At 53.9% G+C, this 25,515-nt stretch overlaps 1 protein-coding gene across 2 annotated transcripts in view; it reads left to right on the top strand.

Annotated features, from left to right (window-relative positions):
- Positions 1 to 25,515, top strand: part of ALPL (alkaline phosphatase, biomineralization associated) — a 58,361-nt gene that overhangs the window by 28,540 nt on the left and 4,306 nt on the right. For both annotated transcript variants that reach the window (XM_049617876.1, XM_049617877.1), the window contains exons 2-9: positions 9,982 to 10,146; positions 14,033 to 14,152; positions 14,482 to 14,597; positions 15,781 to 15,955; positions 16,727 to 16,902; positions 20,832 to 20,975; positions 22,915 to 22,984; positions 25,296 to 25,430. In XM_049617876.1, coding sequence (XP_049473833.1) covers positions 10,086 to 10,146; positions 14,033 to 14,152; positions 14,482 to 14,597; positions 15,781 to 15,955; positions 16,727 to 16,902; positions 20,832 to 20,975; positions 22,915 to 22,984; positions 25,296 to 25,430 — 997 coding nt within the window. In that variant the 5' untranslated portion in view covers positions 9,982 to 10,085. The remainder of the gene's footprint in view (positions 1 to 9,981; positions 10,147 to 14,032; positions 14,153 to 14,481; positions 14,598 to 15,780; positions 15,956 to 16,726; positions 16,903 to 20,831; positions 20,976 to 22,914; positions 22,985 to 25,295; positions 25,431 to 25,515) is intronic.

Raw genomic sequence — 25,515 nt, 5'->3', positions numbered from 1 at the left:
AACAAGGCCTTTTTTAGAATAGTCTCAGTTTGAATTGTTCTTTTCAATTGACACAAATCATTCATGTCTGGAATTCCAAGACATTGGCACCCACGCGAGGCCTCCCAGAGTGCTTTGTGCTTCCAGTAATAGCCCCCAGATTGTAGCTGGTTACTGTGGAGACTTGTGCCTGCCGTTGGTGTGCTGTGTGGCCCTGGGGAGGTCGTGTACCCTCTCTGTGCCTGCCTTTTCGTGTTGTCGATGATGAGAGCAAGGATGGACAGTCCTGTCTGTCTGTCTCCTGGTAGCAGAGGGGCTTCTGCTGCAGGAGTGCTGAGTGAAACACCCAAGTGCAGGGGGTGGCAAACACCTTAGAAACACACAGCACATGCTCCCCTCCCCCTCCCCTTGCCCTCAGCTTCCAGGCTCGGCCCAGAACAAGGTGGTCTGGGACAGAACGTAACTTCTCCGTGGGATGGTAGAAGCCCGTGTGCCCATAGAGGAGCCATCCCTGACCCTCCTGTGCCCAGGCGCCCCAGCCATCTGAGCTCCCAGGAATGGGTTTCTGGGCCCCGCCCCCCACCCCCCACCCTGCCAGCTCTCCTACCAGCTGAACCTTGACTGGCTCTAGTCTTCTGCCCACAGAGCCAGTTTGTGGCATGAAGACCATCCAGATGCCCCAGGGAGCCCCAGAAAAGCTTTGGCTGCAGAGCCCAGGCCTTTGGGGCTTCTGATTCTGGCTCTGCTGTGTGGTCTTGGGCAAGCAGCAGACCGTCTGAGCTTCAGTGTCTTAACCTGTAAGATGGGCTGGCATGTAAGCGGGCAGGAGACATGCAGGGTGTGCTCTTGACCCCGTGAGCTCAGCAGGCAGAGCCCGTTGTGGCTGGTCTGGGCTGCCCCTCCTCCCTCCTGTCAGGGGCACCCTCTCTCTCTGTTCACCTCAACCCCCACCGTCCTTCCGGCCTGGCTTTCCTCCCACTCTGTCCGTGGAACCCTCCTGGCTGATCCTGGGGGTTCTCTCTTTCTCCCCTTCAAGAGGAAAAGAACACGTTGCACTGCTTCTGGTGGGTTGTCTCTTCCCATGTGGAAACATGGAGCCCCTTGACCATGAGAACTGGAACCTCTACCCCTTGCCTTTAGTTAAATACCCACCTCCTGCCAAGTGGAGGTCCTGTGGGGCCTTCCAGGCAAGCAGGTCTGTGGGAAAGCCCTGGGGGCTAATGCCTGCCTGGCCAAGCTGAGCCAGCAGAGAAGGGTCTGTCGGTTTTCTGCTCCAGGCGTTCAAGGGCTCCTCTTACCCACCGTCCCGCCCCCCCTCCCCCCATCCTAGCTGCAGGCTGATATTCACTGAACACTTACCATGCCCTGGGGGCTGTTTGAATCCTGTCCGTCTATTAACTCACACAATCCTGACAGCGACCCTGTGGTTTCTGTTAGCCTCCCACTTTGCAGACACAGGCCGGGGGTCCGTGGCCCTTAGCTACTCTCCCTGGCTCAAGAGGGGCAGAGGCAGGATCTGAACCCTGTGGCCTGGCTGCACAGCTCGCTCTTTCTGCGGCTGAGCTGTCTTCAGCCGCTCACGCCTTGACCCCACCACCCTTCAAACCCACCTACCGACATTCCCTGGCCACCCAGCTGTGTGCCAGACTCTGCTGGCCACGGGGCGGCCACCATCAGCAGAGCTCACGCCACAGGAAGAAATGACAACTGATGGCTCTCTAAGGCTCTGATAGAGGTGACCAAGGCCTTGAGCGCCCCCGGTTCCAGAAGCTTCAGGAAGAGTCAGAACTACCACATGGGCTGAGACGGGGGTGCAAGGCAGCTCTGGAAGGTGGAAGGATGATGGGAGGGATGCGTGGAGTGGACAGCAGGGAACATTCTAGACCAGAGAACGCTGTGTACAGAGCTGCTGAGGCTGGAAGTGCTCAGGGGACAGCTGGTGTCTCAGCTGAGCCCTAAAGACAGCAATGGCTTGGCAGTGAGCAGGGTTGACATCGTGCCTCCCTGGGCACTCCCACATCTGCTTTTTGCCGGGAGAGAGTGCTGTCAGCAGCTGAGGTCTGAGCCTTGCCCTGTCCCTGGCATCTGGCCCTCCTCCTTCTGGGGAAGCCCCTCCTTGGGTCTGACCTGCAGCCCACTGTGACCACCACGCATTCCTTCCTGAGCCCTATACCCAGAGGCTGCTTCATGGCGGCCATAAATAACTTACGTCAGTGAATGAATAAAGTCCTGGCCAGCAAGGCTTGCCAGAAACGCCAGACTTGGCTGAGAGAGGGATTCTGTGTCCCCTCTCTCTGACCCTGCAGCTGAAATGTTCCTCCCTGGGCAGCTGCCTCAGCCCAGTTTGGAATTGTAGGCGGCCCCCAACCCCCATCCCAATCCCCAGCCTGCTGGGAGCTCAGGGAGCACTCAGCACTTCCTGCAGCCACAGCTCCCTCACAGAGCCAGGAGGGCCCAGCTGACAGCCCAGAGGGCGCTGGCTCTGGCCTGTTCTGATTGTTCTGTTCTGTTCCCTGTGTGGGGGGAGTAGGAGCTGGGCACCCAGGGTAAGTCTTTTCTCTTTAGGCCTCAGTCTTCCCATCTGGGCAATGGGACACTGTGTAAAGGTGTATTTCCCAAACTAATCTGCTCACAGAATGACTCAGCACGTCTTGCCCTAGGAGATTCTGACTGAGTAGGTCTGGTGGGGGGGGGGGCGGGCAGGGGAATGGGAATTTGGGGGTTGGTATGTATCTTTAATCTCCTTTTTAAAATTTGAATACGTCACACCCTTTTCTTCCTGTACACTCCCTTCGCTCAAACCTCATCAGGTCCTCAGTACCTAGCAATCCAGGCAGGGTGGGGGCTCCTGGCTCCTGGGTGGAGTTTTGCATATATGGGAACCTGCCCTTTAACTGCCTCCCAATCGTTGTAAAACACCCCCATCACTCATTCTTCCCAGTCTGTCTCTCCCCCCCCCCCCCCCCAACCACTTGGGAATAGGGCTTTTTCCAATTTGTCCCCAGGTGATTCCTGTGGCCTGGTAGGTTTGGGGAAATGTGCTCAAAGGACCCGCCACAGCCCAGACTTTCCAGGTCAGCGACTTCTAGTCTGGAGGCTCCCTAACGACAGATAACTGCCTTCTGGCCCAGCAGAGTAAGGCTGGGGAGCACAAGGTGATCCTCCTTGAGACTTGTATTGATTTGTGAGGCTGGTGGGTGGGGGAGCCTTAGAGCTGTCCCAGCCCTGGGAGCTGGGTGGGCCCGGAGGGTCTCTGGGTGAGCTGTGGTGGAGAGACCCCGCAGCAGGGGTGACCTCCGGGTAGGTCCTGTGAGGAGTCCCATGCAGGGCGTGGCTTAGCACCTTTCATCTGTGTAAGCCTGGATCATCACCACTGTCTGCCCCCCTCCCACATCCCAACACTGCCCAGGCCGCTCTTCCCTCATTGGGGAGGGGGACAAATTATCCAGCTCAGGGTTGTTAATGAGGACTAAACTGAGGCCCCGTATGTCACACAGTGTCTGGTACACTACAGGTGCTCTCCTGAAAGGGCAATGGGTGTCAGGGTCAAAGGTGCAGGGACTGACCCAACATCACGCAGCGGGGGGAGGTGGGGCCGGGCCCAAACATGCTGGCCATGTGACAGCTGACCAAGTGACGGTACTGATGAGTCTTAGTTTCCCTGTCAACAGGGCCAACGAGCCAACCCTGCTTGTATCACTGGGGTGTTGTGAGGGTCTGACACGATTTGAGGTAAGGGCCTATTGAGAAAGACAAGGCTTTCATGGAGTGATACCACTGGATTTCCTGTGTTCGTGGTGAGCTCAGTGGCCTTTCTGGGACCAGAAAGAGGGGCCCTCTCTTGGCATGAGTGCTGACCTTGAGTGCTTTGTGCCATGACCTTGAGTGCTTTGTGCCATGACCGTGAGTGCTTTGTGCCATGACCGTGAGTGCTTTGTATCATGGGGTCTGAGGTGTCCCAGATGGCAGGAAGTGTAATCAGAAAAGGCCTGGTCTCACAGGCACACAGGCTGGTGTTCATCTGGGCTCTGGACGTGTCTCATGGCTTCACTTCTCTAAGCCTCAGTTTCTTTCTTCTTTTTTTTAATGTTTATTTTTGAGGGAGAGAGAATCTCAAGCAGGCTCTTCACTAGCTGTGAGATCATGGCCTGAGCCGATAGCAAGAGTGGATGCTCAACTGACTGGGACACACAGGCACTCCTGAGCCTCAGTTTCTGAATCTGTAAGATGGGAACTATCACTACCATCCTCACTTGATGAGATGTTGGAACGCAGGAGAAAGGGAGATGAATATGGAAAGGGGGGACTTTGGAAGCAGAAAGGGACCCTCCGGGCAGGCAGCATCTCAGCTACCTCCAGCCTGTGTGTGTGACAGGTGGCTTTGAGCCAGCACCTGGCAGTGATTCCCTGGAGCCTCCCTGCTGTCCTGCGGGGCTGCTGCTGTCCCAGTTCTGAGGCAGTGCAGGGCGTGGGGTTACAGGCTACGGAGGTTGGCAGATCTGGGTTCAAATCCCAACTCTGACGTCACGCCTCTGAGCTTCTATTGCCTTCATTTGCAAGCAGCGTTGCTAGAGCCTCTCTTATGGGGTGAGGCACACGGTTGGCCCCCAATAAGAATAGTTCCTCTTAATCTGGACATAAGTTCACCCCTCTGGCTGATTCGGTGCAGTCTCATTCCTGGGCTTGTAAACGGGGGTGGAACAGCCACTGTTGCTGCTTCAGAGGAATAGCCAGCCATGACCTGGGCCGGCCAGGCATCCCTTCCTTCTGTGCTTTTATCCCACAGGGTGACCGGCACAATGGCTGGTGCGTCGTAGTAAGTGCTTTTTCTACCCTGGCCAGTCAGGAATCTCCAAGATGACAGAGACCATATCTATCCTGTTCCCCCAATGACTCCTTGGTACTTAGAACAGAGCCAGGTCCACAGCAGGTGCTCACTGAATGTTTGGGAATGAAGAATGAATGAACAAAGTTGAACAGGCATCATGTGGGGAAGGCCTGGCTTGGGGGAGGGGAGCCTCACGGGCTGCGCCCCCCTTCCTGCTTCATCCCCCCTGGGCTAATCCCCAAAGATTAACCCCAGGGAACAAAGCCAGGTCACAGCCACTGAGCCAGGGCTTTGGAGCGAGCATCCAAGGCTAGGGTGACCGGGTGTTTGCAGGGTCCTGAGGCTGCCCTGTGGGGCCCTCTGTGCCTCAAGATGACCCTTCTGTCCCCCACCCTGGACATGGTCCTCACGGCGGTCCTCAGCCTCCTCCTCCTGATACTGACATTAAGCCTGCTCTTTTTTTTCACCTGCCGCCTGGCCAGGCCCCTCAGGTAGGAGAACTCACCAGGGCCCAACTCCCCTGCCTCCAGATCTCCTGCCCTAAACTCATTTGTCTACTATTTGCTCTTGTGGAATAAAGGGCGGGCGGGCGCTGGTCTCTCTCCTTCTCCGTGGTGGGGAAACTGAGGCCCAGAAAGGCTGAGTCAGCCTGGGCTTGAATTGCACTTGGCCACGGATAGCTGAGATCCTCTGCTCAGTTTCCTAAACGGTAAAGCGGGCTAACAATACTTGCTGTGAGGACTAAGTAAAATCACAGATGTCAACAGTTAGCACAGTGTTCAGCACAACGTGTGTGCCCAAGGAATGGTAGTGATTTTTATCTGGCAATTGTCCTGGGCGTTTTGAGACCTAGACGCCCAGGACTGGCTTTTTCCTGACTCCTAGGGGCTCCCATGTCCTCTGCCCCAGCTCAGTCGTTAGGGCCCAGGCCCACCCCTCTGCTCTTTCTCCTGACCTGCCAAGTAGTTGCTCCTTCTCCAGGGGCCAGAGCCCAGTCAGGACTTCTGCATAATTGTCATGAATAATCAGGGCATGTAGCTGGGAGCCTGGCAGAGACCATCCAGCTGGGAGGTGGGGGGCAGTGGGGCTGGCTCGCCCTTGGAGGCTCCATTCTGAGCTCGTAGAGCATTGGCAGAGGGTGGTGGGCAGCTGGGGCCTCTGCGGCCCCAGACTAGGCCCCACGGAGTCCATCACCAGGGCTGCGAGAGAGCAGACTTGGAGACTCAGGGTGGGGGCAAGAGTGGGAGCCAGCAGAGCAGATTCTGGCTTCTGAAGGCTTTAGATTCCAACCCCCTCTCCTTTTCGGGCAGAGGCAGTGGAAGAAGGCACCTGTCTGTCTCTAGGACAGGGGTCTAAAGACCACATCCCTGGGGTCAAAATTCCAGAGCATTCCAGCCTGAATCCTGAGGCTTTTCATTAAGTTAGCATTTACAGAGCTGCTTCTGTGTGCGTAGGGTTGGGGATTCAAAGATGTGGAGTGGTGTTTACTCTCACAGAGCATCAGGCTAGCAGGGAAGAGAAATAAGAATAATCATGCAGGCTGGATGAGCCCTGTAGATCTCCTGGAGCCACGCTTCACTTTTATTTTTCCTTATTTTCTTGTTTGTATTGGATGGAGAGAGAATTAAGTCCTATTTCTCAGTGCATGGTGCACTATCATGAGCCTTGATTTTTTTCACAAAGGAGATTATAGCAAATAATAATAATAATAGTAATAGTAATAATAAAGGAGATCATAGATCCCCTCTGTCCACTACATAGGTTATTAGTGAGAAATCATGGTGAAAGTCATTATAAACAGTGAAGTGCAGTACACAGGTCATTTTCATGTTGTCTGTGTTTATAGATTATTTATAGATCGTTTATGTACGCTCTCAGAGAGTAGAGCTCTTATTTTATTGAAGTATAATATACATTCATACAGAAAAGTGTCCTCATCGGGGCGCCTGGGTGGCTCAGTCGGTTAAGCGTCCGACTTCGGCTCAGGTCATGATCTTGCAGTTTGTGAGTTCGAGCCCCGTGTCGGGCTCTGTGCTGACAGCTCAGAGCCTGGAGCCTGTTTCAGATTCTGTCTCTCCCTCTCTCCCTGCCCCTCCCCTGCTCATGCTCTGTCTCTCAATAATAAATAAATGTTAAAAAAAAAAAGAAAAAGAAAAGTGTCCTTATCAATACATTGACAGCTTATTGGGTTTTCAGATAGAATGCACCCATGTAACTAGCTCTCAGATCAATCACAAGTCCTCTGTGCCCCCTTCGGTCTCCACAACCCCAGGTGTAACCTTTATCTTGTCTTCTAACGCCTAGCTTTGTCTATACTTTATCGTGACTTCCGTACTCTCGGATTGGCTTCTGTCATTCAACCTTCCCTTTGCAAGATGTTGTTGTATGGATTTGTCCATACTCACTGTTGTGTAGTTTTCCAGCCTGTGAACCCACACAACGTATTTATCCATCCTGCTGAAGATGGAACTATTCTGAGGCCGTTACAAGCAGGGCTGATATGAATATTCTCATAGATGTCTTTTGGTGAACACACGCGTGTGCGTGAGTGTGTGTGTGTGTGTGTGCGCGCGCGCGTGTGTGTGTGTCTCTGTTGGAGATAAATGGGTTAGAGGGCATAGATACAGTGTCAGCTTTGGTAAATGCTGCCAGTTTTCTTTTTTTTAATGCTTATTTTTTTTTGAGGGAGAGAGACAGAGTGCAAGTACGGGAGGGGCAGAAGAGAGAGAGAGAGAGAGAGGGAGGGAGACACAGAATCTGAAACAGGCAGAGCCTGACATGGGGCTCATACTCCAGAATGGCAGGATTGTGACCTAGGCTGAAGTCAGACGCTTAACCGCCTGAGCCACCCAGAAGCCCTGATGCTGCTTTTCCAAAGTGGCTGTACGAGTCTATGCTCCTCCAGCAGTGAATGGCTGCTCTAGGAATATCATCTCCTTGCATTTTCTGCACACGCAAAGGAAGGATTTGGGGTTGCTTCTTCCCTTCCCCCTGCCTCCCTCTTTAGAGCATTAGCTTTCAACTGATGTCAGTATTTACTGTGTCAAGCACTGGAGTATGAACAAACAAGGCAAAGTCCCTGCCTTTAGAGACTCCCAGTGTGGCGGCGGAGATGGACCAGAAAAGAGTTACTTTCAAAACAGATACCTTCATACGGTGATTGAAGTGGCCACTGGAACGAGTGGCCATCCTGAAGGCTTCCTGAAAGAAGGCGACTTTGGTTTTTAAGCCATTTGGAATAATATTATAATGTATTGATATTGCGTAATAATTTTTTTAAGTTTATTTTAAGAGAGAAAGTGAGCACACGTGAGTGGGGGAGGGGCAGAGAGAGAGAGAGAGAGAGAGAGAGAGAGAGAAGGAGAAAATCCCAACGCACAGCTCCATTTCACAAACCGTGAGATCATGACCTGAGGTGAAATCAACAGTCGGACACTTAACCGACTGGGCCACCCAGGCGCCCCGATATTGTATATCAATTTACTAACTTTTTTCTGATGTTAGGGTTTACTCTAGAAACACTTGAAAACAAAAGTAGAGTAAAAAGAAATCAGGGGGCCCCTGGGTGGCTCGGTCGCTTAAGCATCTGACTTTGGCTCAGGTCATGATCTCACAGTTAGTTCAAGCCCTGTATCTGGCTCTGTGCTGACAGCTCAGAGCCTGGAGCCTGCTTCAGATTCTGTCTCCCTCTCTGCTCCTCCCCTGCTCACGCTCTGTCTTTCAAAAATAAAACATAAAAAAAAAATTAAAAAAAAAAGGAGAACTCAGAAATCGTCTGAAATTCCACCTCAGAGTTAAGTGCTGGTAGATGTCAGATGTAGAGTATTTCCCTTCAATTCCCTCCTGCCCCATCAAGCTGGGTTTTTAAGGGAGCCAGATGGATGTGGAAGAGGGGTGGTAAAAAGCACAGGGGTGCACATTTGGTGACTGCTGGGTGTTTTGTGGGTGCGATACCGGTGAGCCCTCACCTCTGGGCACTGAAATGCAGGACGCACGTTTTAAAGATTGAATCAAGATCCCCTTTTCTAGGGGCAGAGTGGTTTCTTATCTAACGTGACACTCAACTGTACAATGTCGAGCATTGTTGCCGTTTCCCACGACAAATGGAATGATCATTTTTATCTGGGTTTTGGTGGCAGTACTATTATCCTGTGAGACTCTTGCCATTTAAAATTTCTCATCTTCCAGCAACATTTGTGCACAACAGGGTTAGTACATTTCTCAGCTGCAATTGGGGTTATCCTTTGTGATCCTGACAGTATGACCACAGTTTAAAAACTTTCTTATGCCATTTCATACATGCTTATTTTAGGCAATTTGGAAAATTCAAAAAAATAATAATAAAGAGAAGAGGAAATGATCATTCATAGTCTTCCTGCCCAGAAAAAACCACAGTTAATGTTTTGATGTATTTCCTTCTAGAGTGTGTGTGTGTGTGTGTGTGTGTGTGTAACAGTTTTTTAAAATTATAAAGGTAACATCTTTATTTGGGAAACGCAGAAAAGACAATGAAAAAGCAACCGAGTCATCTGAAATGTCACCACCCAGAAATGGGCACCTTCAGCAGCCAATCTTCCTGTATATCAGTTCTATTCCTTTTATATCTCTCACCATAAATGACAAGCTCTAGAAGAGAATGTGGCAAGTGTGGTTGTCTCTAACAAAGGGTGGACTCTGTTGTGTCTCCAATGTGCTTGGGAAAGGTAATTCAAAGGCTAAAGACTGGTTCAGAATCAGGAGCAGGAGCATCCTTACCTGGGAGCTTGTTGGAACCGCACTCGATTCTGGGCGATGGCAGGTGGATACTGGGTCTATTTTAGCAAACCCTCTAAGAGCCCAAAATGCATGCTGCATTTTGGGAAGCATTATACAGAAAGACTGAACTCCGGTGGGTTCCAGGCTCCAGACGGACTGAGAGTGGGAGTTCACTTGGAAAATGGGGAAGGAACCATTTTGCTTCATGGAACTCGTGTATTATACTGCCACAACTGTATGTGATTAAGCTTCCTGAGGGAGGGACCACTGGGGTTTACATCCTAGCGCCTAGCCCTGCGCCTGATTGGTGATAAGTGCTCAACATATAATGAATGAATAAGCGAAAGTATGAGTGGATGGACGAATGAATTCTGGAGCTGTGGCCCACATGTCTTTTTTTTTCCCCCTTTAATTTCTAGGATCGGAACATCGGTTAGCATCTGACCACTGCCAGCCCATCCCCTCCCACCCACGTTGGTCATACCTCTGGGCCCAAGAGAGAAGGCAGGTCTTGGAGTGCACCATGATTTCTCCATTCTTGGTGCTGGCCATTGGCACCTGCCTTACCAACTCCTTAGTGCCAGGTATGATGGAGGACCCAGGCGGAAGGGTGGGGAAACCTGGTGCAGGTGGGATAGGATGAGGGCAGTGTCTATGTTGAAGGTCATAGAACTGTCCAAGTTAACAGCTGCAGACAAATGTTCACAGAGCAGGAGCCCCCAGCTCTGCTACTGCACGTCCTAATGTTGGACGGGCCACTCTTTTTATATTATCCTCCTCTTCCTTAATTGGGGCATAAACTATCCCAAGTCTTGGGAGGCTAAGTCTCCTGTTGGTTTTGTCTATTTAACTCTCTCTCATGGTGATACGTTTCCTTGTGGTTGGTAATTTTTGCTGATGAATTTGATAATTTCATTTGTTGTTAGTTATTGGAGACTAACCTAGAAGTGTTTCTATGGTGCAGTGTTGTGTTTGATTCTTCAACTGATTCTGGACAGGTTTTTTCTAGACAAGTTAATTCCTCAGTTTTGAGTTCTTACACTATAAATTTGGACCCCCACTTAGACCGGGCTCAGATCTGGAGTGTTATCCACGTTTCTCAAGACTGGCTTTCTTTCCCCATCCCTTCCATAGCTCCAAAGTAACATATGCACGTTACCAACCTAGACCTGTATCTGGTCAGACACCCCAGGGCCACTCAGCAGCAGCCCCAAGTGGAAGAAGGGAGCCCATCTTGGCTCAGTCCACTAATGTGGGTAGAAGTCCCTGGTTGCCCTCCCAGAATCTTAGTTTCTCCATCTGCCGGGTGGAGACAGTAATTCCTCCTCCTTACATCTGTTATAAGAATCACACAGTATTGGGGCACCTGGGTGGGTGGCTCAGTCGGTTGAGCGGCCGACTTCAGCTCAGGTCGTGATCTCACAGCTCGTGAGTTTGAGCCCCACGTCAGGCTCTGTGCTGACAGCTCAGAGCCTGGAGCCTGCTTCGGATTCTGTGCCTCCCTCTCTCTGCCCCAACCCACTCGAATTCTGTCTCTCTCTCAAAAATAAAAAAATTAAAAAAAAAAAATCACACAGTATAGTCAGTGTCAGGCAGGGAGTGGGTTCTCTTAGGAAGAATATTTTCTTCTTTTTTAAAAATGTTTATTTATTTTTGAGAGAGAGAGAGAGAGAGAGGGAGGGAGTGGGGGAGGGGCAGAGAGAGAGGGAGACACAGAATCCAAAGCAGGCTCCAGGCTCTGAGCTGTCAGTACAGAGCCCGACGTGGGGCTTAAACTCGGGAACCATGAGATCATGACCTGAGCCAAAGTTGGACGCTTAACCAACTGAGCCACCCAGGCACCCCAAAAATATTTTCAACAGATGAGGAAATTAGCGTTCAGGGAAGGGACTGGCCTTCCTCAGGGAGAGAGTCAGGGCTAGGGATAGAACCTGAGCTGCTGGATCCCCAGGCCATCACCCCCTCTGTGGTCCCATGGTGCCTTTCAGTGTGTATCCTTGGGGACCAGCAGTGGCTCTAAGACCAAGTCCCTGCTTTCTCAGCACTCATAGCCCACCTGGGTGAAAGGTGCATGAAACAGATGGATGAAAAGTGAAAAGATGAAAAAGCAACAAAATGAAAACTCTTCAAATATTCAGCAATTCAATCTTTGGTATTTGTTCCTTTTTAGACATTCCATTGGGTGTGTGATGGCATTAGCTTGTCCTCTCGCTCTTTTTTAAGTTAAGTATAGCTTAAAGTAAAGTGCACCAATTTAAAACGCATAGCTTGATGAGTTTTTACGTATTGTATGTCCTTGTAACCACCACCCAGATTAAGACAGAACATTTCCAGTCTTGGGACACTTAAGGGCCTTCCTGTGTGCTCCCCAAGCAACCCTACCCCCAAGCCAAAATGACACAGGCTCACTCCTGCCACCATAGATGAGTTCTGCCTGTTTTAAACTTCATGTGAATGGAATTATACGGTACACATTGACAAGTACTTTTCATGTGGCATTATATTCTGAGCATTTGTGCATGTCATTTAATGTTCTCCAAAAACAATGGCCTTTTGATACTTGGTTGTCCAAAGCCATGATTGCTTAAGTCAGTCCCCTGACAATGAAGTTGGTTTGACATCCACTAAACCCTTCTCAGGTTCAGGCCCTAGGGTGGCTCTAGTGAAAAAGACCGAACAGTCTCTCAGTCCCCAGGGACCAACCACAGTGGGAAAACTGGCAAACTGGGATCAGAGCTTGAGTCAAGACGAAGGAATAAGTGCAGGGAGGCTGATGCCAGTCCAGCCCCTGGGGGTCTGCCAAGCTATTGGGGAAGGGGGAGGGAGGTCCTGGTTATAGGAAAATCGAGACGGCAAGAAGTTCATCACCACCCAGATGGCACCCAAATGGCCGAAGAAGCTCCTTGACCAAAGCCTTGCCACTGTGGTATGCGTGGAGGGAGGCAGGAAGGAGATGGGAACCAGCGCTGAGCCAGTGGGATCCCTGATCAAAACCACTGGCTCAGGCATTTGTTGAGACAGGCATTTCTTGAGACGTCATCTCAGTCCTAAAACTGTCTATGCACTCCCGTTCTCCTGGGGGGCAGAAACTCAAATGGAGAGAATTTGCCTAAAGGTATACAGCTAGATAGAAGGGCCGAGGCTCTCAAGACTCCAGCTGGGGACTCCGCCTGTGGGGTCTGAAATTGGTGAGCTCAGCAGATACCTTCGGAAGAGTGGCAGCATTGGAGGCTGCCATGGTGAGGAGGTGGGCTTGGCTCCTGGGCCTCTGCTTGCAAGAGAAACGGATTCCAGGCGGTGCCTGGGTGGCTCAGTCAGTTAAGCCTCAGACTCTTGGCTTTGGCTCAGGTCACAATCACATGGTTCCTGAGATTGAGCCCTACGTCGGGCTTTGTGCTGACAGCACGGAGCCTACTTGGGATTCTGCCTCCCTCTCTTTCTGCCCCTCCTTCTGCTTGCTCTCTCTCTCTCTCTCTCTCAAAATAAACAAAATAAACCTAAAAAGAAAAATAAAGGGTGAGGGGATTCTAGTTCTGGCCTGGAATTACTGGGGGTGGGGGCGAGGAATGTTGATCTCCTGTGGGTCAAGAAGTCAATTTCTCGAATCCAGCCCTCCTCGTGACCCTGGGAGGAATAGACAAAGAACCACATCTGACAGGGAAGGAAATGGAGACTCAGGGAGGTGACCTGGCCACACGGGGGTACTTGGCGTAGTTGTGGTTTCCACTGAAGTCTGTCAGGCACTACAGTTGCATTCTTTCTGGACTACTGGACACATGGGGGGCGGGGACGGGGGCGGGGAGGAGAGCATTCCTGGTTCCCGTGGTTTCTCAAGGTTAGGGACACAGAACAGGCTCTTTGCTAATTTATCCTAACAGGAATAACATTGTGCGTGGCTACTTTAAATTTGATTCATTAAACAAAAGGCAAGTCCTGCTTTCCAGTACTGCTATCGATGCTGTTGGTAACTCAGGTTTCTGCTGACTTTAATGATTAAGCCAAGCAGAGTTGATCATTGATGGCTGGATACATCTGGGGACTCCTTCAGGTGAAAGTAGTTCTCTCGGACAGATTAAACATTACCCTCCCGATTGTGCTTGCACAATTAATTCATTTGCTGCCTTAGCAGAATGTCTCTACTGGGTGGAAGGAAACAGCATGGGTTTTGGAGAGTGGAGCCAGAGCTGTGTGGCCTTGGGCAAGTTGGCTGGCATCTCTGGGCCTCGGTTTCTTCAGTCTGAGACATGGGGAGAAGGCCCAGCGTCCACAGGCTTGTTTGGAGGGTTGCCCTGGCAACTGTCGACAAGCCACCTGGTAGCCGTCTGAGACTGTCTGAGACTGGCTGCTGCTTCCTCCTCCAAGTCCAGGCAGTCCTGCCCTCGGGCACGAGAAGTTGGGGGTCTGTAATGTCTGGGGATGGGAAGCTGCCCCCCATCCCTGCCGGATAACTCTGCCTCTCTGTCTATATAGAGAAAGAGAAAGACCCCAAGTACTGGAGGGACCAAGCTCAACAGACCCTGAAAAATGCCCTAAGGCTTCAGAAGCTCAACACCAACGTGGCTAAGAATGTCATCATGTTCCTGGGAGATGGTGAGGCCTGGGGGCCCGAAGGAGAGGGCTGGGTGGGGGCACCTAGGGAAGGGCCTGGGGAGCCAGGCTGTGTTGAAGAGGCTGGGGCCCTGGGAGGCATGTTTAAAGGGGATGGGGGTCCAGGCTGTGGACCCAAGAGGTCTGCTCTGCCAGGCGGTCCCTGAGGGTCTGGGGAGGGAAGGGAGAAAGGGGCCTCCTGGTCACATTTACAGAGCCGTGCTCCGGTGCCCACTGCCCAGCCAGGCCTGGCAAAACTAGAGTTCTATAGGTGCCCGAGATGGAGAGGCGGGGAGCCCGAGAGACTGAGGCGCCCCCTTCCCCTGCCGCAGGGATGGGTGTTTCCACGGTGACGGCCGCCCGCATCCTCAAGGGTCAGCTCCACCACAATCCTGGGGAGGAGACCAGGCTGGAGATGGACAAGTTCCCTTACGTGGCCCTCTCCAAGGTGAGCTCCGGCTCCAAGCCCGCAGCACAGAGGAAGGGCAGGGGAATCCAGCCTGCGGGCTAGGCGGTCAGCCCTCCTGGGGTCTCCGTGGGGGGGCCCCCCTGTGAAATGGGCATGGCAGCAGCTGCTTCCCGAGACTTTATTTTGAGGGTTTTAGTCATTGATTTAAAAATCAATTGAAGTATGAAGCGCACAGAGGAGAGCGTGCGTGTGCCAGCGTATAAACCGCACGTGTCCGTATGACCAGCGTCCAGGCTGCGACACTGAACGTGACAGCCGCCAAGAGTCCCCCAGCTCTCCTCCAGTCCCTCGTTCCACCCCCCACCCGACGCCCACTGGCTTCCGACACCGCAGATGAGGGGCTCTGCTTCTGTCCTTGCTGTCGACGGAATCGCGCAGTTTATATGCTTCCGCGCCGGATCCGGATCCGTTGTGTTCGTTCTCTCCCCAGGCGCCTCCGGAAGTGAATTAGATTTCTCCCTACGGCTCTTGCTGCTGGGGTCGTAGGGGCTGGTGCTGGTGGTGCTCTGTGATACTGATCCTCTGGACCCTCTGGATCAGGCCCAGGGCTCACTGCTGGGGGAATGGCAGGGCCTGGAATGTTTTCCGTGGCTCTCAGGCTGGTGGGAAGGAAGACGGGCAAATAGTTTCAGGGTCTCAGCTAGAAGTCTGAATGGGGGAGGGGGGCTCTTCCCCATTTCCTCCGTTCTAGATCTCGCTTCTCTTCCCTTTTCCTTCCTTTTCCCCAGCCTCCCTCACCTCACTTTTTCAAGAACTCAGCAGCCCTGTCGCCCCCTCCTTACCCCCCCCCCCCCCCCCCCCGCCCCCCCCCCCCCCCCGCCCTGCTCCGGACTTACTTGCTTCCGCCTCCCCGTTGCTGGCTTCCATGGCCCCAGACCCGGAGGGAGGCCTGAGTGACCAGCCCCCACTCCTCTGCATGTTGGAGGGTTGTATTCGCCCCTTCCTGCTGCCCTGGCTGCCAGGGCACAGGGAGTAGGGGCAGGAAGCTGGCAGCCAGGTGATGCTGTGGCTCTGGGGGGACCTCTGCAGGTAGCAGGGCTCAGCCAAGGCCATAGGAGGCCTCCGTCTCCATCATGCCCCAGCCCCCACGGTGTGAGTGGGGGTGATGTGAAGGCCACCAGCAAGGCCCGGCCGACTCCTGCCCCTCCTTTCCCACCTGCAGACATACAACACCAACGCTCAGGTCCCGGACAGTGCAGGCACCGCCACCGCCTACTTATGTGGGGTCAAGGCCAACGAGGGCACCGTGGGGGTGAGCGCAGCCACCCAGAGAACCCAGTGCAACACAACTCAGGGGAACGAAGTCACCTCCATCCTGCGCTGGGCCAAGGACTCTGGTGAGTGGGGGTAGTGACAGGGAATGGGGCCCAGCTGTATCTGGGCCTCAGTCTGCCCCACTGTATAATGGGGAGAGGGCAGAGAAAGATGCTCTCCAGGGATCTTCTAGCTTTGATGTCTGGGCATCTGTGAGATATTCATGGGATCCCTTCCATGACAGGGTGGGCTAGTGGCTTAGGGGGTTACTCAGCTGTGGGTTCTGGTCCCGGCTCATTTGCCTGAGTCTATTTATTTGACTCTAAAACAAGCATGAAAACCTTGCCCCCTCATACATCTGGTGTGAGGAAAAGGTAAGGGACGTAGCCCGGTGGGAGTTCAGTGTCTACTTCTCCCTTCTTCTCCCTGGAAGCAGGGGAGGCCCTGGCCCGTGTCCCAGGACCTCTGGGGTCAGAGTATGAGGCTGACTGGGAAAGTGACAGAGCCACACCACCTGAGGGCCCCTAGGAGAGCCCCCGTGTTCTTGCAGGGGACCCAGGCAGGGTCCGTGGGGTGAGTGATGGAGGGGAGGATTCTGGCCCAGGCGCTCACAGCTTGAGGGCTCTCAAGAAGGGGAGGGCCACAGAGGCAGAGTGTCTGAGCTGTGCTGCCCAGATATTCAGAAGCCACCACTCCCTCTACCAACCCCTTCCTTCAGTACTGGTGGGGAGACTGAGGCCCAGGCAGTCTGTTGAACTGACGGGAAGCCAGTCTTTAGTCAGGAGAGGGAGGGAGAAGGCAGCTGGGACATCCCCATTCCCAGACAAAGCCAACTGTCCTCTCCCGCACCCCAGGCAAATCTGTGGGCATTGTGACCACCACGAGAGTGAACCACGCCACCCCCAGTGCCGCCTACGCCCACTCTGCTGACCGCGACTGGTACTCAGACAACGAGATGCCCCCGGAGGCCCTGAGTCAGGGCTGCAAGGACATCGCCTACCAGCTCATGCACAACGTCAGGGACATCGAGGCGAGTGTGGGGGTGCAGCTCGATCGGGCACGGGCGGGCTTGTGAGGCCGGGCCTCCGGTGGGCCTCGGGCCTTGGGCCTCAGGCCTCTGCTGGCTCAGGAAAAGCAGCTCGGCCTGGCTCCCCACACACCTGGGAGGCTCCCAGCCCATTAGGAGATTTGCGGTTGGGGCAGGAAAGCGCTGGAAGCTTTCTCCGCGGTGGGGCCGAGGGATAAACCCTGATGTGGCTATACCACCACGCCCCAAGAATCAGGCGCCCAGGGATTATTCTGTAAATTGGAATCTGGCGCTGCACCACCAGCCCCCCACCCCCACACGGGGAGGTAGGGGTGACACAGTGGCCATCTGAGGGGAGTACCTGCCCTGCACACTCACACGTGCACTGACAGGCACGTGCCCCACACACTCAACTAGCGAACCCAGAGAAAGGGTGGTGTGGGCCGTGGTTAGCACAAGCTCTCGTTTTTAAACTTCCTGGCTTCAAATCCTTGCTAGCTGTGTGACCCTGGGTCAGTTGCTTAACCTCTATACCCATTCCTTTTATAGGCCGTTTGTAAAACGTACCTAACTTGTAAGCCCATTGAGAGATCCAAATAAAATAATCCCTCAGAGTTGAGTAAGTCCCTGACACCTAGTGAGGACTCAGAAAGTGCTAGCCTTATGCACGAGCCACATACCCCTGCCCTGCAACATAGCTTCGGCAGACTGAGCAGGCTTACGCGTGCAGGTGCACACCTACAGCCCAGATACTGTCCACGTGGTGCTCAGAGGGGTCCCTACGCTGTTCTTACATGAGGACGTCCAGCTGTTCTTTTTTTAGGCTCTTGTTACCCACTGCTGGGGTCTGGTGAGGGGGCGAGGGGACTTTAGCTCCCTGAACCTAAAATGGGGTTTCGGCGAGGCTCAAAGAAAGCCCCCGGGTCCCACCTACCCCTCACCTGCTTCTGCCACCACCAGACACCAGCCAGTTTGCACTGGCTCCCAGACCTGCCTCTGTCCCCCATGCAAGGCTTCCCCCCAGCCTCCAAGGCCCTTCTACCTACCCATGACTTCCTTTTCCCAGGCGGTGGGTTGAGCACCCCGTTTCAGGACGAACAGTCCCGTCGATCCCTCCTCGTGAGCCTGTGTCTGTATCTGAGCCTCTGTCCTGGTTTTGCCTCCACCTGACGCGCATCCTGAGGCAAGCTGCTTCTCCTTCCTGAGCCTCAGTTTCCCCACCTGTGCAACAAGAATAGAGAGCCCCACCTGCCCCCTCCCGGGGCCGCTGGAGGCCGAGATGAGGTCATGGATGTGAGAACATTTGTTTTACAAGTGCAGGGTGTAATTACGGGGCTGCTCCTTGGGGAGATGTGCCAGGAACAGCCGGAGAGGGGGACAGGAGCTTAGGGAAGAGTTCTCCGTGGGGTGAGGGTGGACGGGGGTCCTCAGGCCGCTGGGGCGTCAGCTGGGGCATGAGTGAAGAGGTGGGCCAGGGTGAAGACTGCCCTCCTTCCTCTCTCCTCTCGCCCTTTCCCTCCCGTCTGCTCACGCATCTCAACCTTCCCAAAGCCCCCCAGCCCCCCGGCTGCACATGAAACACAACTCCTGGTGTCCGCCCTGAAAATAAATATCTTTTGCTAAAAAAAAAAAAAAAGGAAAGAAAGAAAGAAAGACACAAACCCAAACCCCAAAGCCAAACAGCAAGTCTGTTATTTGGGAGTTTAATGAGCGTGTGAAGTCCCTGCTGGGGCTGGAAATGATGAGGCTCCAGGCAAGAAGATTGGGGGCTTCATTTTCCACTCTGAAAATGCCAAGGGGTCAGGTTCTGTGGGAACAGGGGTGGGGAGCCGGGGCCGGTGACCCGGGGTCCCCTCTCCTTCCCCTCGCAGCCTGCCCTGCCCCCAGAGCTCCTGGCTGGGGCTGGCAGTGAGGAACTCGCCTCTCTGGAAATACTCCGATATCCACCACTTCTGCTAGCGAGAACACTGCCCACTGGGGCTGCACCCGGGTGCTGGGACTATATCGCATCACTGCATTTCCTTCCGTGGCAATCCCGTGGGTGGTTGTTACTTCCATTTTACAGATAAGGAAACCGAGGCTCAGAGAGGGGAAGTGACCGGCCCTTGGTCAGTAAGCAATAGAGTCAGAATCAAACCCAAGTTGGACTTCCAAGCCCGTGCCCTTTCCAGCTCCCCGTGACCCAGGGTGGCCGTGGGTGCCATCCCCACCTCCACCGTCGGCCCGGACCCCTGGGTTCTGAGGAGGGAATGAAGCGGAAGGGCGAGAACAGTACTAGGAAATGCCAGGCCTGGGACAGTGGAGCTGAGGCCAGCCATGGCCGGGTTCTGCTCTCCCAAGGTGTCGAGGGGCGGCGGCCTGGCCTGGCGCCCGCGGTGACAGGAGGACACCGGTGTGGCGGTCACCGCAGGCGGCGGCTGTTGTGTTCTTGGCCCCATTTTAAAAATAGTCAGGACTTCAAACATGGACTCCCAAGGAAAACAAACAGTCCCGCGTCCGTCCGCCCGCGCACGCCAGCCGTGGTGAGTAAAATTAGCCTGGCGGGGACTACACAGACGTGAGCACTGGCCACTGTTTGCCCAGGCTTCCAGCTGGGCTGTCCCGAGACCTCCCTGGCAGAGGCCTCTCGCCTGTGGCATTCTGTCTCCCACAGGGGAGAGGAGGCTCTTGGAGGCCCTGTCCTCGGCCCTGCAGATGCACCAGGGTCCCAGTGCTGGGGTCAGGGAAGCCTCACGATCAAATCCTGGCCGTGTCCCTTACTGTGTGGCCTTAGGGGAGAAAGATCACATTTCTGTTCCCCTTTCTTTAGTTGGAAAATGGGGACACAGGTTCCCCTGCAGCTTTGGTATGAAGTGGATTAAGATAATGTATCTGAAGGGGCACCTGAGTGGCTCAGTTGGTTAAGCATCTGACTTCAGCTCAGGTCATGATCTCGCGGTTCATGGGTTTGAGCCCGCGTCGGGCTCTGTGCTGACAGCTCAGAGCCTGGACCCTGCTTCCGATTCTGTGTCTCCCTCTTTCTCTGCCCCTCCCCCGCTCACTCTGTCTCTCTCTCTCTCTCTCTCTCTCTCTCTCTCTCTCAAAAATAAACATTTTAAAAAGTTTAAAAAAAAAATGTACCTGGAGTGTTTAGTACCTGACATGCGGTTAGTGTTCTGTAGACGTGTTATCTTATGCAAGTGGGAGCTGAGTCAGGCTTCTGGAAAACCAAGTAGGAGAAGTTACCAGTACCTCTAGTATTTCACCCAGAAGCCCCAAACCGTGGTCTCAATAGACTCATGATTTCATCTCCCCTCTTGGAAAAGCAGAGGCTCAGGGCAGGCAGTGTGGACCGGAACCAAGACTCTCCAAGCTGGAGGGGCACCTGGGTGACTCAGTCGGTTAAGCGTCCGACTTCGGCTCGGGTCATGATCTCACGGTTTGTGGGTTTGAGCCCCGCATCGGGCTCTGTGCTGACAGCTTGGAGCCTGGAGCTTGCTTCGGATTCTGTGCCTCCTTTTTCTTTCTGCCCCTCCCCCAATTGTGCTCTGTCTCTATCAAAAATAAATAAATGTATGGGGCGCCTGGGTGGCTCAGTCGGTTGAGCGCCGACTTCGGCTCAGGTCGTGATCTCGCGGTCCGTGAGTTCGAGCCCCGCGTCGGGCTCTGTGCTGACAGCTCAGAGCCCGGAGCCTGTTTCAGATTCTGTGTCTCCCTCTCTCTGACCCTCCCCCGTTCATGCTCTGTCTCTCTCTGTCTCAAAAATAAATAAACGTTAAAAAAAAAAAAGAGAGCTTTAAAATAAATAAATAAATAAATAAATGTAAAAAAAAATAAAAAATAAAAAAAGACTCTCTAAGCTGGAGAAGCATTCACACTATTCCCGGTGCCTTTAGGAGCCCAGCTCTTGAGGCTTGGAACCCTGGGGTACTGATGCTTCCTGTCCCCTTTAGGTGATCATGGGGGGTGGCCGGAAGTACATGTTCCCCAAGAATAGAACCGATGTGGAGTATGAGATGGACGAGAAGGCCAGGGGCACGAGGCTGGACGGCCTGAACCTCGTTGACATCTGGAAAAGCTTCAAACCGAGACACAAGGTAACCCATTCAGGGGCCAGGTGGCTGCAGGAATGGGGCTCTGGGGAACCTCTCTCTGGATCTCAGTTTGTTTCTTCCTCTGTAAGTGGGGGGTCATAATTCTTACCTTGAGGGGCTCCAATGATCTAACAGATACATGAATGGCACATAATACATGCTCAATTAATCCCTCCCTTCAGAGGAGGGCACCCAGGAGAACTAGGCAGTGAAGAGAGGGGGCCAGAGAGTCACCTGCATGGACATTGAGGCCACTTGAGCCCCTACTGTGTGTGGGACCCCTCGCCGGGCATGAATTCCAAGGGATGAATCAGATGGTCAAAGGAATGTGGATCTCTGTGTGCTTGGATGGCTGGAAGCCCGGGACCTACGGGAACCCAGAGGGGACAGACCACAGGGAGGGGCTGAGAAGCCTTGAGGAGGAGGAGGAGTAGAGGAGGAGGTGGCAGGAAGGGGAGGGTGTGAGCCACGGTGGGAGGTGGAAGCCGTCCATCTTGAGTTGGCTTTGGCCCTGGTGAGGGCACGTGCTGGGGACGGGAGGCTGGAGCGTTGGAAGGGCCTGAGTGCTGGCTCCCTGGAGTGGTTCTGGCAGCCGCTGGGCCTGGGGCAGCTGGGGTCTGGAAATGACTGTGGTCAGGGCTGAAGACAGTGGGGAGCAGCCTGGGAGCCACTTTGATGTCACTCTGGGGTTGGGTTTCTGAGGGTTCCAGGACTGGCCCCCAGGGACGCCTTGTGGGATGGGGCTGGGCCAAGAGTGAGGTGGAGGCAGGGGCCTGGGGATGGCCCCCACAGGGTAGATGAGGGTGGGACTGAGTCGCTTTGAACCTTTTCCGTTCCTCTGAGTCATCTCTGGCTGGGCCGGAGCCCCTTCCTGGCCCAAGCCAGAGAGACACTGCCCCTCCCAGCCTCAGTTTCTTTATGCGGGACATGGGGCTAGGATTTAGTCCTTCTGGCCTGGGCAGGTGCTTAACCCTGGAGCTCAATCTACACTCCATGAGGGAGAGACAGGACCCACACCAGTCAACGGACAGGGTGTCCCTGTGGGTTCCCAGGTAGGCCATACATACCTCGAAAATCATGCCTGAGCAGTGGATGCTGAAGTCAGACTCCCAGTGGCTCTGTCATCTGTGACTCAGTATCCTTGTCTGCAAAATGGGAATAACAGTATCTCCCTCGTAGGGCTGACGTGAGACCTGAATGAGGTAACACAGGAGAACCAGCTCAGCAAAGCGGGGGTGGGGAACCCCACTTCCTCAGCCTTCCCGCCCTCCTTCCCTAGCAGTCACTGAGGCTCCAAAACCACAGATCCCAATGCTATTGCCCAGAGAAGGCAAGGGGCTGTCCTGAGGATGCACAGCTGATTCCTGGCGGTACTGTAGCCCCTGGCTCTGGTGCTGAGTGGTGACATCTCCAGTTAAGTCAGCCAGCCTCTTCCTGCGGCCTCTGTCCGCATTTCCTTTATCAGCCTCTTAGATGAGGTTGCTGGGGGAGACCTAGGGTTTCACTTCCTCCTTAGCTCTCCACAGCTTCTAGAACACACACGGCCCACACCCCTCAGTGGGTGCTCAAGGCCCCTGGTGACCTGCACCTTCCTCTTCTTGGCTCCATGATCCCTCCCTGCTATTTGAAACTCTCCTCCCTGACCCCAGGCTGATCGATGGCTTCTTGTCCTCCAGGGCCCCATTAGGACATCACCTCCACCAGGAGGCCCTCCCTGATCCTGCCTCTGGGCCCACAGTGCCCCCTGGTCTCTCGGAATTCTCTTCCCTTGCATTAGAATTGCCTATATGTCACTTCTTGAAGGCAGAGATGGGAGGTCCTCAGGGAGGGGTTAGTAAATGACTGAAGGAAACAAATATGTGCCCCGGTCCCTGAGGCCCACTGGGCTCTGTCCTCCCAAACCCCCAGCTCCCACGTGGCTGACACTGGCCTTTCCTCCTAGCACTCCCACTATGTCTGGAACCGCACCGAACTCCTGACCCTTGACCCCTACAGCGTGGACTACCTCTTGGGTAAGTGGAGGGTGTGGAGTAGGGGACACCCAGCTGGGTGCCCTGGGGCTGGGGCTGTGAGCCCAGCACCTGAGGGGCCAAGGTCCCAGCCCTCCCTCTACTTAGGGACCTTTGCTCTCAGGTCGAGGACCTGGGAGAGGTGAGGAAGGGGGTCTGGTTCATAGAACTGGGCCTGAAATCTGCTGGCTGTGCAAAGTGAATGGTTCCATTGAGCACAAAGGGAAAGGAACGCTCAGGTTGGGGAAGGGACCTGTGGTATCCCACTCAGCTCATTAACATCAGGGCCCAGGTAAATCCAAACCCCGGCTGGGGCAGGAAGCCTGGAGCCAGCCCTGCTGTAAGGCCAGGGCAGAAGCCAGCCGGGTTGTCTCTGCTGGTCTTGACTGGGGGATGTCCCCGGGGAGTGGGGAGCCAGGGCCCTGGTGAGGTGGAATGAGGCCCTGCGCACCACCACGCCGACACCTGGGTCCCCTTTCCCACCTGGCTGCTGTGCCCAGTGAGTGGTGGCAAAATTTCCTACAAACCTTTTCCAAAGAGCACACCTCTAGGTCCTGGGTGTATCATTGGAGGTTATGGGCTCAAAGCTGGGCACCTGGGAGGATCCCCTAGACAGACCACACACACACAGCCCTCTGCTTGCCTGGGTCACACAGCACACACCCTATAGCACACACAGGTGTGTAGAGTTATACATGTTCCCGTGCAGCACAACAGGCCCACTCATGGATCTTAGAGCCAGAGTGCTGGGTTCAAATCCCGCTCTACCACATATGAGCTCTGCAACCTTGAGCGGGTGGTTTCTCCTTTCAGCGCCTCAGTTTTCTCTTCTGTAAAGTAGGAATAATGTAAAATGAGGCTAATGATGGGGCCTACCTCAGGGCTGCCATGAGTACACGTGAGCCAATGCACTGTGTAAATTACTTGTTGGGGCGACTGGGTGGCTCGGTTGGCTGAGCGACCGACCGACATTGGCTCAGATCATGATCTCGCCATTCTGGAGTTCGAGCCCCGCCTCGGGCTCTGTGCTGACAGCTCAGAGCCTGGAGCCTGTTTTGGATTCTGTGTCTCCCTCTCTCTCTGCCCCTCCTCCACTCATGCTCTGTCTGTCTGTCTCTCTCTCTCTCAAACATTTAAAAAAAAAATAAATAAATTACTTGTTACCGTGTAGCAAACGATCTCCAAACTCAACAGTTTAAAATATGAGTTAATATTATTACTTCACACAGTTTCTTGGGGTCAGGAATTTGGGAGCAGCCCCACTGGGTCTCCCATGAGGTTGCAGTCATCCGAAGGCTTGACTGGGGCTGGGGCTTCCGTAATGGCTCACTCCTAAGGTTCACAAGTTGGTGCAGGCTGTTGTCAGGAAGCTTCAGTTCCTCGCCACATGGAGATCTCCATAGAGTTGCTGAAGTGTCCTTATAACATGGCAGCTGGCTTCCCTCAGAAGAGTATGCACGGCTAAGGCTGTAATATCTTATGCCCTGGCCTGGAGGTCACATACCATCATTTCTGCGGTATTCTGTTGGACACACAGGATAGTCTTGGTGTGGGAGGGGACACACAAGGGCGTGAATTCCAGAAGACAGGGACTATGGGGTGCCATCTTGGAGGCTGGCACCTATGTGCTTCCAAAGCACTTAGGACGGCCTGTGGCACACGGTGAGCATTCTGTTCATTAGAGCTCTTGCTTGACTGTGCCCCCACTCACAGAAGGGGTAAGGTGTTCTAAAAGAACATCCCGGACTAGAAATACCACCCCGGTACATGTGGAATCTTGTGACATGGTCAAAGAATGGATCAGTCTTATTTCACAACTGAGGAAACCAGACAGTGAGCCAAACCTTCTACCATTTTACCACACAGGACACTATACCCTTCACACCTGACCTGTAAATGACGCGTAGGTGCACACGCAATCTGCCCCATTGAATCCGTGCCCTGAGCCTGGGGGCTGCGGTGCCATGCCTGGAGGCCTTCAGGCTTGGGGCTGGGCTGATGGGCTTAAGTCCCAGATGCTCCCACTTAGCAGCCGAAGATACCAAGCTACTGAGCACCGGTGCCTCAGTCTCCTTCTCTGTAAAATGGGCTTCGGTGAGCCCTTCCCCATAGTGTGGCTGCAAAGGTAAAAGGAGGCGTGTTCTCAAAGCACTGGGCACATCTGGGCCCACAGGAGCTTCCCCCTGTCCCCCTACTTGCTCTCACCCCAAGCTGTATGCGCCCAACCTGTGTTCCCTGAGATAGCCCGGGCTCCTTCGGGGCCCTCCTTGCAGAGTCATGAGAACTCACCATCCGTATTGTCCTGTGTCCTCAGGTCTCTTTGAGCCGGGGGACATGCAGTACGAGCTGAACAGGAACAGCACGACTGACCCGTCACTCTCCGAGATGGTGGAGATTGCCATCAAGATCCTGAGCAAGAACCCCAAAGGCTTCTTCTTGCTGGTGGAAGGTAGGGCCCCAGGCTTGGCCTCAGGGCCACTTCCCTGGGAGCTTCCTGGGGTCGGGGGATGGGGTAGACAGCTGTCTACTTTTGG

This window comes from Panthera uncia (genome assembly GCF_023721935.1).
Source record: "Panthera uncia isolate 11264 chromosome C1 unlocalized genomic scaffold, Puncia_PCG_1.0 HiC_scaffold_4, whole genome shotgun sequence".
Lineage (NCBI taxonomy): Eukaryota > Metazoa > Chordata > Mammalia > Carnivora > Felidae > Panthera > Panthera uncia.
Note: the sequence above shows the minus strand (reverse complement) of the source record. Positions and strands in the feature narration are given on the sequence as shown.